At 39.2% G+C, this 12,310-nt stretch overlaps 1 protein-coding gene across 1 annotated transcript in view; it reads left to right on the plus strand.

Moving 5' to 3' along the window:
• The first annotated feature begins 11,950 nt into the window (after positions 1–11,950).
• Plscr4 (phospholipid scramblase 4) overlaps positions 11,951–12,310 on the plus strand; it is a 36,843-nt gene continuing 36,483 nt past the window's right edge. The window contains exon 1 of the mRNA XM_023713065.1: positions 11,951–12,117. Coding sequence (XP_023568833.1) covers positions 12,005–12,117 — 113 coding nt within the window. The 5' untranslated portion in view covers positions 11,951–12,004. The remainder of the gene's footprint in view (positions 12,118–12,310) is intronic.

The following is a 12,310-nucleotide window of genomic DNA, read 5'->3' on the forward strand; positions in this document are numbered from 1 at the left end:
AGCTGGCTCCAGGGCAGGGCGGAGTGGCAGAGGGACAACAGGTCAAGGTAGCAGAGACAGCAAAAGCAACAAGAGCAAAAGTGGGATGGGAGAGGAACTGTCTTCTTCTCCTTTATACTGTAAGCAGATTACTCGCCCATGGGTGGGTGCAGCACTTGCACTATCCCTGCAACAACCTCTCGCACAGACTCAGCGTGTTTACAACTTGAAGACGCTGACTCCCTGCTGTCAATTAGGCTCCTAGGCTTCTCAGGTTAACATAGTGTATCAACCATTACACAGTGACACAGGCTTCTGAAACAAGAGAAAGGACTAAGATATTCCTTAGCTACTACTAGATTCACTTACCAGCACTTTACACACCCCTAGGACAGGTGCTAATATGGCTTTTTACAGAGGGAAGCCCTTTTTAAGGTGGGAAAAGTTGAAGGGAGTTTAGTGACTTCTTCACAGTCATCTTACTGACAAGAATCCTCACGTGTGCAGATATTTTGCAGATCTGCAATGGGCTAGCCCAGAGACTGTGGCTCAAGGCACTGGTTAGGTCAAAGGCAGGATAAATCTAGAGATGGGATAAATTGGCAGGTCACAACCATCAGGCTCACTAAAACTTCATTACCTCTGCTTTTTCATATTCTTCATTAGCATTTGGAGTCATGGAGGACACTGTCAGCACTGCCCAGCACTCCCCTATGCACTCAGCAGGCCTAGCATACTGTACTCTCCCCTCCACATGCTAGTACAGTAGTGGTCCTGATAAAGTAAAATCCACAAACTCTCCCTGTGCCCCACCCCACTTACAGCATGAACGCTAATTGATTTGTGCTGTGCTGAGGCTCACCTGTTATTCCTTGAGGAGTAAGTCAGAAGCCAGCGGCAACTGATCTGTACTTGACTGGGATGTACCTCAGATCTTGAGGTGCCTGGCTTGTCAGAAATTTCTACAAATTCCCAATCCCAGAGGACAGGCCCTAAACTGTCATGATCAAGTTCTCTATTTTTCCTTCACTTTTGAGAGATTCTCACTCACCCATGCTGCGGTAGCTTCATCAAGAACTGAGTGTGAAACTTGGAAGCAAGTGTATGCGGCGCTCCTCTGGCCTATGTGGCCAACGAGGCTGTGCCTACCGCTAGGCTTCTAAAAAGGAAGCAAAGTAGGACTACCTTCAACAGCAGGCCAAATGAGAGAGCTGGTGAGCAGTCCTCAGGCAAAGGATGCAGAGTGTCATGAATCTAAACTCAGAAACAGATGCCAAATTTCCAGAGGCAAAAGTAAGTGTTAACTGAGTAAAAGGTTCAAAAGTCAGGAAACAGATGGAAATGGAATTCAAGAATTAGCAGGCCAGCAACATACGATAGAGAAGTTCTGGGAGGAAAGCCAGGCTGTGTGTTTTGGGCCTGCTTGTGTTCCTCATGATAACTATTGCACAATTTTTAATATACAAAATTCTCTGAACTGTACAGTTTGAAAGGATTATTGTTATAGTCTATAAGTTGCTCACTAATCAAATGTGATTTTTAAAAGCAGATTCTGAGATAGATACAAAATTCAGAAAAGACAGTGTGATAGTAAGTTATATATTTAGTAATTCCAGAATCCTTGAGCATACATAGAGCTGAAAGTGAAATAGCACCTGCCAGCTACGGCTTTAGCACGGTCAATAATCACAACATTTAGATGCCAAGAACTAAGATTTTTAGAAAGATTATGTAGTTTTCATGATTGGAAAATTACAATATTAATACTCTGGTATGGAAAGGAAGTTTAGTGACTTCCTTTACACACCAAAAATAAATAAATAAATAAAAAGTAAGTTTATTTTCTCTTCCAACATAGTAAGATCTACAGGCATATTACATACCTATGCAAAAAGTTACATTTTATTAATGCAGTGATAGAATACATACGAACTATTTAAAATCCTTACCTAAAAATTGTTTTATAATGATTTTCATTTGTTTAATTTTAAAGCAAAAAAAGATAATTATAGCAATGAAATTGAGTTTCAAACCGGGTTAGTAGAGTGGTTATAATAGTTGACACATTGCATATTGTTGTCTTTTTAGTAGTTAAGCAGAATACAAGTTAGAGGTGGTATATCTTATCTGAACAGTATTAGCACAAAACATTCTTTTGAAAGAACTGAGAGAAGTAGCGATGTCACTCCCCTGTGTCCACAGATGTTTTTTGCGCTCTCATCTTCCCCTGTCCCAGTCTGCCTTTTCCCCTGAGCAGTTTCTCCTCCATTCGCAGCATCTACTGTGTAGTCCAGATCCTACTTACTCTCTCAGTCTCCCACACTAGAGACAATGGGATGTTTACACATACGGGGCTGATTTACTTCACTTGAGAATAAGATTTTTGAACACATATGTGTTCCAGTTAACAAAACATCTTTTTTTTTTCTTACCAGTGTGAGCTGAAGCCACATTTTGATTTATTCAAGTCAATTCTTTAATTACTGAAAAATTGGCTGAAGCACAAATGTTAAATGGAAAAAAATAAACATGTGGTTGATATTTTGAGACCATGTCCAGCTCTTGACTACTTTTGCAGTAGGGATGATAAATCCTATTTGTTTCTACCTCGTCGAACAATATTTTCATTTTGTTGAAATTTTCTTTCACATAAAGGAACAAGAATGCGTACACAGACTGTAGCATTAGGCATCTTACTCCTGGGTGCAAACTTTCCTGAAGTTAATATAGCGCTCAATAACATAACACCTTGTTCGGGGAAGTTCTTGAGCAGTTCCTGCCCTTTTAAACCATTTCCCTCCTTTATTCTGATGACTAAATAAAGAAGGCTGCCCGGAGAAGATGTTGCCTTAATCAAAGGGAATCTTAGATTCTATGAGAGGGTTTTGAGCCTTCTGGAGTCCTAAAGCATTCATTTGTCTCTTTTATTTAGCCTTCACTGGCCACTCGTTTAGGTGGTTGCAGAGCTGTTCAGTCTGCAATAACTAATGAATAACGTTAACCCAACAGCCTACAAAGCAAAGTGCAATGTACTATGTGAGAATGATGAAAAAGAGAGGCACTGGTGGGCCCATGGAAACTAATACTTAGCCTACTGAGGTGAAAGAAGCCTAGCAAGGAGAGGGAATTCAAAACACTAGTGAGAAAGCCTGAGCCAATTCCTAGGCAAGAGTTGTCCAGTACAGAGCAGAAGTAGAAGCTAAACAGACAGTCGCACTCCAAAAGCAAAGATGACATGAGCGGAGGAAGTGATGAGACATACAGAAGAGGGGATGAGATGTCTGTTAGCATTTGAGTTCTGGTGGATACAGTGTTTTAAGTAGTGGGAGAAAAGAAAACAGAGAAGTTGGGCTTTATCCTGCATGTGTCAGTGAGATAGTAAAGGACTTCAACAGGTAACTAATCTAGTTATGATTGTACTTATTTATGTTATTAGGAGGACTAGGTATAAGATGGACACTGGATACATTAATGGTAGTAAATAGAAAAAGGTCAATTATTTGAGGAAGACTTCAGCGGCAACATACAGTCACAGAAAACAATTGATACAAGTAGGTGAACGACGTATGGAGAAATTTTGAAGACTTCTACTCTCTAGCGAAGTGGATTATGGAACGGCCAATACGAGAGAGTGCACTGAGGTACAATGGGTTTTTAAAAGTTGAGGTTGTCTAACAAAGATGGGCAAAAGTAATACAAAGTAGAAAAAAAAATGATAATTGAAGGTTGTATGCAAAGGCAAACCATAAAAAAATGAATGGCACAAGTCTGAGAACAAAGAGGATGTGACGTCAAGGAGCAGAGCTCCAAAGAGAGTCACAAAATAAAGGGAGACTTGTTCCCACTGAATTTAGAAATGCAGAAGTCCTTTATGAGCTATGCAAGAATCTTTCCAAGAAGAATTTTGAAAAGCAAATCAGACTGCAAGTTGTTGAAAAATGAATATGAGATAGAATAAAGGGCTTGGAGTAGAGACAAGGAGAAAAGAGACTATGTGTCCAACATAGGAAACAGTTGAGACTACACATAATTATAGAGAGATAAGGCTGTTTTGAGGAAAGGGAAGAAAACAGAAAAAGAAAAGCTGAACACATAAGAATTGGATGTTTTTGAATAGAAAGTTACAGATAGATACAGATAGATACAGATATAGATATAGATATAGATATAGATATAGATATAGATAAGTATAAAGACCATCCACTTGATGGTCAGGCACCCTTCCTCATCCTGAAGACTGCTGGGGAAGCCTGTAGGCTAGGTCCTTACTGCAACCATCTGCTGGAGTTCCAAAGCCTCAAGCACCTGGCCTGGGCCTGAAGACTGCCAGGGAGACCTGGTAGGCTAGCCCTGCCCTCTCACAGTCATCAGAGTTACTTTGAGCCCCAGCCACCCATGCTCAGCTGGAGGCTTGTGAGGGCTCCTGATGAGCTTTGTGCAGACTTCCTCACCCTTGTTGGAGCTCCACTGTGCCACAACCACTTGTCATTACCAGGAAGACTGCAATGGAGACCTCAAACCAGGTGCAGCATCACCATTAGATGCTTCTTGAGCTGTGGCCTGCCCCCTCAAATGAATTGGAAGCCACACTGAACCCCTCACAGTGGGAGCTTTGGTGAGCTTGCCCTGCCACCCCATTCTCCTGAGAGTCTTGCTCACCTACAACCTGCATCCCTACCATCACTGCAGAGTCAGAGAAAACATTGAGAGCTTCAAAAATGACAAAAAGAATGTAAAAAAGGTAGTCTCAGACCTTTAACCCATCCAAAACAAGTCCTGGAGACAAGGTCATACAAGAACTTGAAAGTCACAAGCCTGAAATTTCTGGGATGATAGCAACTGAAGTAAAGAAACAACTTCATCAGGGTATGGAGGAAATCAGATTAGAAATAATATCTCAGATAAAAAAGGAAATGACAACAATTATAAATGAATTTCTCAATATATCTAAGGAAGACATAGATGAAAAAAGAAATAGAAGGGAATAGAAAAATGATGGAATCACTGAATAAGCAACACAGGAAAGAATTAGAACATATGAAACAGATTCAAACAGATATCCGGGACATTAAGAATTCCATTGTTGGACTGGGTAGATAGCTCAGTCGTCTAAGTGCCTGCCTGGCATGTGCAAGGACAAGGTTCAACCCCCGGTACTGCATGTCATGCCAGCCCAAAACCCCAGGTGTGCTATGCTGGCCACAAAAAACAGGTGTGCTGGTGCACCCTTAAAATTTCAGTGCTAGGAAGGCTGAGGCATGAGGATCACTACAAGGCCCAGCTATGTAGTAAGACCTTGTACAAAATAAATAAATAATTTAAAATTTTTCTAAAAGGAATTTCATTGTAAGCTGGCAAAACTGCTCAAGTGAAACAGAACATAGAATTTTAGGCCTTGAAGATAGCATGCCAGTTAATGAATAAGAAAGGAAAATCTCTTAAAAATAATGAGCAACCAGGAAATAACAATAAAACAGCTATAAAATGATTCAAAAAAATACAAGAAATAGATATCAACAAAACAGCTGCAGTTAACACAAATGACATCAAGAGAGTGTTTGCCAAAGTAGTAGTAGAAAATTTCCTTAGCATGGGCAAAGAATCTGATATATAGTTAAGTAAGGCATATAGAATTCCAACTAGCAATAACCAAAATAAATCTTTGTCCAGATACATGATAATCAAGATCTCTAAAACTGAGCAAAAGAACAGAATAATAAAAGCTATTAGAGAAATGAAACAGATCACCTATAATGGAAAGCCCATCATAATCACAACAGATTTCTCAAAACAGACCATCAAAATAAGAAGACCCTGGAGTATGATATTTCAGGTCCTGAAAGAAAACAACTTCCAACCCAGATTGATGTATCCTGCAAAACTATCTATCAATTATGATAGAGAGATTAGACACTTTCATGACAAAGAACAACTGAAGAAATTCATGACAACCAAACCAACCCTAGAAAGAATACTGACAGATATTTCAGAAAGAGACAAAATGACCACAACTTCAAAAACAACAGAAGAGTGGTAATATGCAACCATATGTCCAATTTTACATAACTGTATCTGTTAATCTGAGCAACAGATTTGACTAGAAAATAGATAATATATCAACCAATGTTAATCAACTATTCTTGTTTTGAAAAACTGTAACATATGTAATTGTTGGATATTATCCTGCTTCTGTCTTTGTTTCTGATTTTTGTGCTTGCTTTTGTTTTTACTTTTTAAAATAAAATTGAATTAAATTTTTTTAAGAATGAAGAGAACTACCAAGCAGAGTAAGTAATTAAGCAAAGTAGAAAAGTAGGAATCATACAGTAGGAAAACAACATTAAACAATAAGCCTGTACATGTCAGCCATAACCACCAAAGTAAAAAGGCCTCAATTAATCTGTAAAAAGAAGTAGAATGACAAAGTAAATCAAGAAACATAATCCAATAATATGCAGCATACAAGAAAGACACTTAACTCAAACAAAACAAGCAAACAAACTCCTAGACTGAACATCAAAGAATGGAAAACAATTCTTCATGAGACAGGAACCCAGAAAAAAGCATGGGTGGCTATTCTTGTCATTTATAATGCCCACTTCAAATCAAGCATGATTAAAAGCGATAAAGAAGGTCACTACATACTTGTTAGGGGAAAACTGGAAGAGGAAGAGATAATAATCATAAATATATGCAACCAATGTAGGAGCATCTAATTATATAAGATAAATTTTAACAGATACGAAAAATCTAATGAGCAATAACTTAATTGTACTAGGGGTCTTTAATAACCCACTGACACAAAGGGGTAAATAAAACTATGCAAAAAAGCAAACAAATAACAGAACTAAACCAAACTCATACAGAAAAGGACTTGTAGACCTTTATAGAGTGTTCTACCTGACAGTGTCAGAATACACACTCTTCTGAGCTGCACGTGAGACATTCTCCAAAACTGATCCTGTGATAACACATAGAATATGCTTAAGCAAACACAAAAGAATCAGAATTATCCCATGCATATTATCTGACCATAGTGCAATGAAACTGGAAATTATTGACAAAACAAGCAGCAAAAATTCTATAAGTGCATGAAAACTAAAAAACCCTCCTGAACAATCAATGAGTCACAAATGAAATTAAAAAAGATATTAAATAATATTTACAATCAAACAAAAATGCAGACACAACTTACCAGAGTCTGTGGGATGCAAAGAAAATTGTCTTACGAGGGAAATTTATAGTGATAAATTCTCACATCAGGACAACAGAACAAGCCCAAATAAATAATCTTATGCTGTGCCTTAAATTCCTAGAAAAAGAAGAGCAAATCAAGCCAAAAGCCCAAAGGTAGGACATTATAAAGATCAGAGAAGAAATAAATGCAATGGACATAAAGAAGACAATACAAACAATTTACGAGTTAAAGAGTTGGTTCTTAGAAAGAATAAACAAAATTTATAAACCCGTAGGAAACCTCATTTAAAAAAAGGAAAGAAAAATTTCAAATTGATGCAATGAATGATGAAAAGGTAAAATCACTACAGAGCCTATAGAAATTCAGAACATCATCAATACCTATTTCCAAAATTTTTACTCTCTCAGGATGGAAAATATGGAAGGAATGGACAGATTCTTAGGTATGTATGAACTATCAAAGCTGAATTAAATATCAGCTGAAAATAAAAAAATTCTGAATAACCCAATATCAGTCAATGAAATTGAAAATGGAATCAAAATCCTACCAAGAAATAAAGGTCCAGGTCCTGATGGACTCATAGTTCAATTCTACAAGAAATTTACAGAAGACCTAATGGCAATACTTCTCAAACTCTTTAATGAAATTGAAAGGGAAGCAGTTCTCCCAAACTCATTCTTGGAGGCAAGTATTACTCTGAAACCAATACCAGAGAAGAACCCAACTGAAAAAGAGAACTACAGGTCAATCCCCTAATAAGATAAATGCAAAAATCTTCAATAAGATACTAGTAAACAAATGTATCAAATTATCAAGATTATGCATCACCAAGTGCCATTCATCCCAGGAATGCAGCGATGGTTTAATATATACAAATCCATACAAAATACACCACATCAACAGAGCCAAAAATAAAAATCACATGGTCATCTCAATAGATACAGAAAAAGCTTTAGACAAAGTCCAATTCTCATTCATGATAAAAACCTTATAGAAAATTAGAATTGATGCTCTTTACCTCAACCTGAAAAAAGCCATCTATGAAAACCCAACAGCCAATGTCACGCTAAATGAACAAAAATTGAAAGCCTTCACTTTAACATCAGGAAAAATCAAGGATCCCCATTGTCACCACTCTTGTTGAATATAGTTCTGAAAACATTAGCCAGACTAATTAGACAAGAAGAAATAAAATGAATTTAATGATTGCAAAGGAAGAAGTGAAATTATCATTATTTGCAGATGACACGCTATTGCACATAGAAGAACCCACAAAATCTACCAAGACATTTGCAGATTTAATAATCACTTTCAGTAGCATAGCAGGATACAAAGTCTGCACTCAAAAATTAGCAACATTTCTATACACAAAATCACACCAAGAGAGAAATTACGGAAACAAAGCCTTTCACAGAAATACTCCCAGAAATGAAACACTTCTGAATTAGTCTTACAAAGGTAATAAAAGATTTACACAGAAAAAATTATATTACTGTGAAAAAAAATAAAGAGGTTTTCAGAAAATGGAAAAATATTCCTTGCTCATGGATAGGAACAACCAACATTGTGAAAATGGCCATATTCCCAACATTGTTACACAGATTCAATGCAATTCCAATTAAAATACCATTAGTATAACTCCGAGATCTAGAAAAAAATTCCTAAGTTTCATCTGGAACCAGAAGACACCAAGAATAGCACAGGCAATCTTGGGTAACAAAGGAAAGGCAGTAGGTATTCCAATCCCTGACTGGAAATTATGCTACAAAGCTACTGTGATAAACTCAGCATGGTATGGGTAAAACAGACCTGAGGATCAATGGAACACATTAGAAGACACAGACAAAACTACAAACACACTCAGCCACATATCTTTGACAAAAGTTCCAAACATGTTCACTGGAAGAAAGATAGCCTCTTTAGTAAATGGTGCTGGAAATGGCTGTCTACATGCTAAAAGCTAAAAATAGACCCATGCATATCACCATGCATAAAACTACAGTCAAAATGGATCAAAGATTTAAATATTAAAACTGAAACATTAAATTTTCTGGTAGAGAAAGTAGGTACAAACATAAAGGACACAGGGGTGGGTAGAGAGTTCATGAACAAAAATCAAACTGCATAGGAAATACTTCAGAGAATCAGCCATTGGGATCTCATCTTTTTGAAAAGTTTCTGCATGTCAAAAGAAATCATCAGCAGAATAAAAATAAAACCCACAAATTGGGGAAAAAATTATAGCAGACCATCCTTCAGACAAAGGACTCCTATCTAGAACATATAACAAATTTTAAAAAGTCAGGCTTCCAAAATCTAAAGACCCAGTCCAAAAATGAATATCTGAGATGAATATAAACTTCACAAATGAAGAGACACAAGTGGCAAATAAATATATGAAAAAATGTTCCACATCACTGGTCATTCAAGAAATGCATATTAAAACAAAGCTGAGATATCATCTTTCGCCAGAAAGAATGGCTAGCATCATGAAATCAACCAATAACAAATGGTGTAGAGGCTGTGGGATACAAGGAACCCTTATCCACTGTTGGTAGCAATGCAGTCTGTACAACTATTATGGAAATCAGTATGGGGATTCTTCAAAAAGCTAGGATTGGCAGTCCCACTGAAGCCAGCTATTCCCTTCCTAGATATTTTTTTTCCAAAAGAACTGAAATCATCAGACCACAGCGATATATGTGCACCCATGTTTATAGCAGCACCATTTGTCATACCTAAATGTTAGAAACAACCCAAATGTCCATCAACTGAGGAACAGTTAAACAAGATGTGGTATTTTTTACACAATGGAATTTTTTCAGCTATAAAACAGGATAAATTTGAGGCTTTGTAGATAAATGTATGCAACTCGAGACTATATTGATAAGTGAAATAAATCAGATCCACATATGCAGACATCACATTACCTCGCTAATGTGAGAACCTGAAAGAGTAATTAAAATCTGAAAGGTACAGTAGATACTGTGAAAGTGAAGGAATTTGTTCATTGTGACGGAAAACTGGGATGAGAAAAGGACAAATAAAAGAAAAAGATCTTAAGTACATATGCAGAATAGTTGTACTGTTGATTTCTTCTGCTGGTGTTTTGAAAGGTGCTGTTAATGCTTAATCTTTTTTTCATTTTTTTTCTTTTGAATTTTTACATTTTTTTTCTTTGAACCAATCTTGCACATTTATACCTGGTAGCCTGAACAACTACTTTGAAAATAGCATTAAGCAATACAGAAATCATTGTTGAATTTCTATTGCTTTCTTTAGTGAAAATTTGTATTGTTTCCAATGCTATTTTTTCTATCACTATCTGTATTCTTTAAAAAATTAGGGATTTTTTTTTAAAAAAAAATGTAAAAGAGCAAGCTAAAAGATAATAGAAAGCAGAGCGGTGGTTGTTCCACAAAGGGGAAAGGTATTAAGAGATAGAGGGAGTAGGGAGGGAACAGAATAAAAAAAGGAATCAAGATGTATTACGGATGTGCACCAACTCCACATAAAAAATATGTACTGCAAACATGTACTAATAAAAAATACATTAAGTTACTTAAATACATCAAGGTGATACATTATTACTTCCAATTACTTAGTTTGTCTTTCAAATCAATGTTGTAGAGACAGGTTTGGGTCTTGAACGGCTGACACCTGTCATGTGGCCATTCCGCACATTTATGTCACAAGCCCAGTTTCTTAGCCCTTCTCATGAATTTAAGTCAAAGCTAATGAATATGATTGCATTTTGATACGGCTTTTTTTAGTGGTCGATACAATATGTCAAGTTGGCTGAATCTGTTCAGGCAGCTCCAGGCCCTGAGGGCCCTGCAGGGCCTGGAGGGCCCACCTTAGGGCATGGTTGGTCCTGCCCTAGGGCTCCACGGAGCCCACCCCAGAGTGACTCAGCACAAAAAGACTATACAAAGGGGCCAAGGAAGGCATAGATGTTCCACTTCCTCAAGGAGCTTCAATCTTCATATTCAGCTTGGCTTTCATCGCCTGGCTTTAAGTGCAGACTCTTTGGCCACCAGCTTGTCCTTCAGCTTTCAGTAGCAGACTCCTCAGCTTCCATTGGCCGACTTATAAGAGACTTACACGGGGCACGGAGGCTGACCACTGTAAGCCAACCTTGTAATTTCTTACACATCTTGTGTTAATATTTGTTCCTTCTATTATATGTTCCTCTAGGTAAAACCCTGACTAATACAGCTTTGCGGCCAGTTTCTCTGTTTCATGCTTCCAAAACAGTTTCTCTACTTCAGAAACATCTGCAATTACTCCTGAGAAACACAATGTGAATACTATTAAATTATCTTGATACAAATATCCAAAATAACATACACACACAGGAAAATGGAAAACTCTGCAGCTCCACTCCCACATTCCTCCGCCTGCCCTCTCCTCTCCCACAGCGCAGCAGGGCCAAGTACTCCTCGGAGCTTAATCAAATTTCTTCTGTCCACTTCTGGTTCTCCACGAGATCCGAGGCCAGCTGGCTTCTGGCACTTCTGTCCCGAGCTGGGGTCCCCCAGAACCACCACGCAGCCGGACCTCAGTAGTCTGGAAGCAGCGCTGTGTCTCGGGACAGTAATTAACCCTTGACAGTGGTCTCTCAGGTCAGAAAACAAGGGCCACCCTGCTCCTAATCCCGCTCTGCGCTGATGTCTCTTCCTCCCTCCCAGGTCCAATGGGCCTCTTCCAGTCTGTGCAAAAGAAAAGCCAACCCAGCGCCCGGGCCCCCTGCCCAAGCGTGGGCAGCCAGCTCTGCCTCGGCCAGGCGGGCGCTCTGCAGCCCCGGGGGGGCGGGGGGGGGCGCCCATGCAAATGCGCGCCGCGGCGCCCGCGCCCCCTGCTGTCCCTCCGGAGCGCGCTCCTCCTCTAGCCGCAAAACTCTCCTCCCGCACGCAGCGCGGCTCCGGCTCCGCGGAGAGGCAAGTGTGGGCTGCCCCGGCTTCTACTTTCGGGGCTGTTAGCGCGGGACAACCTGTTTTCCTCTCCCTCTCCCGCCCGCGCCGGTGTTTGAGGCAGCAGCCACCTCGGGGCGTCCGGCCCTTGGGGTCCCGGCGGGGCGGGCGGCGCGGTCCGAGGCCTGGGCGGCCGCGCTGGGGATCGGCGGCCCGAGGG

This window comes from Octodon degus, unplaced genomic scaffold (assembly GCF_000260255.1).
Source record: "Octodon degus isolate 3935 unplaced genomic scaffold, OctDeg1.0 scaffold00028, whole genome shotgun sequence".
Classification (NCBI taxonomy): domain Eukaryota; kingdom Metazoa; phylum Chordata; class Mammalia; order Rodentia; family Octodontidae; genus Octodon; species Octodon degus.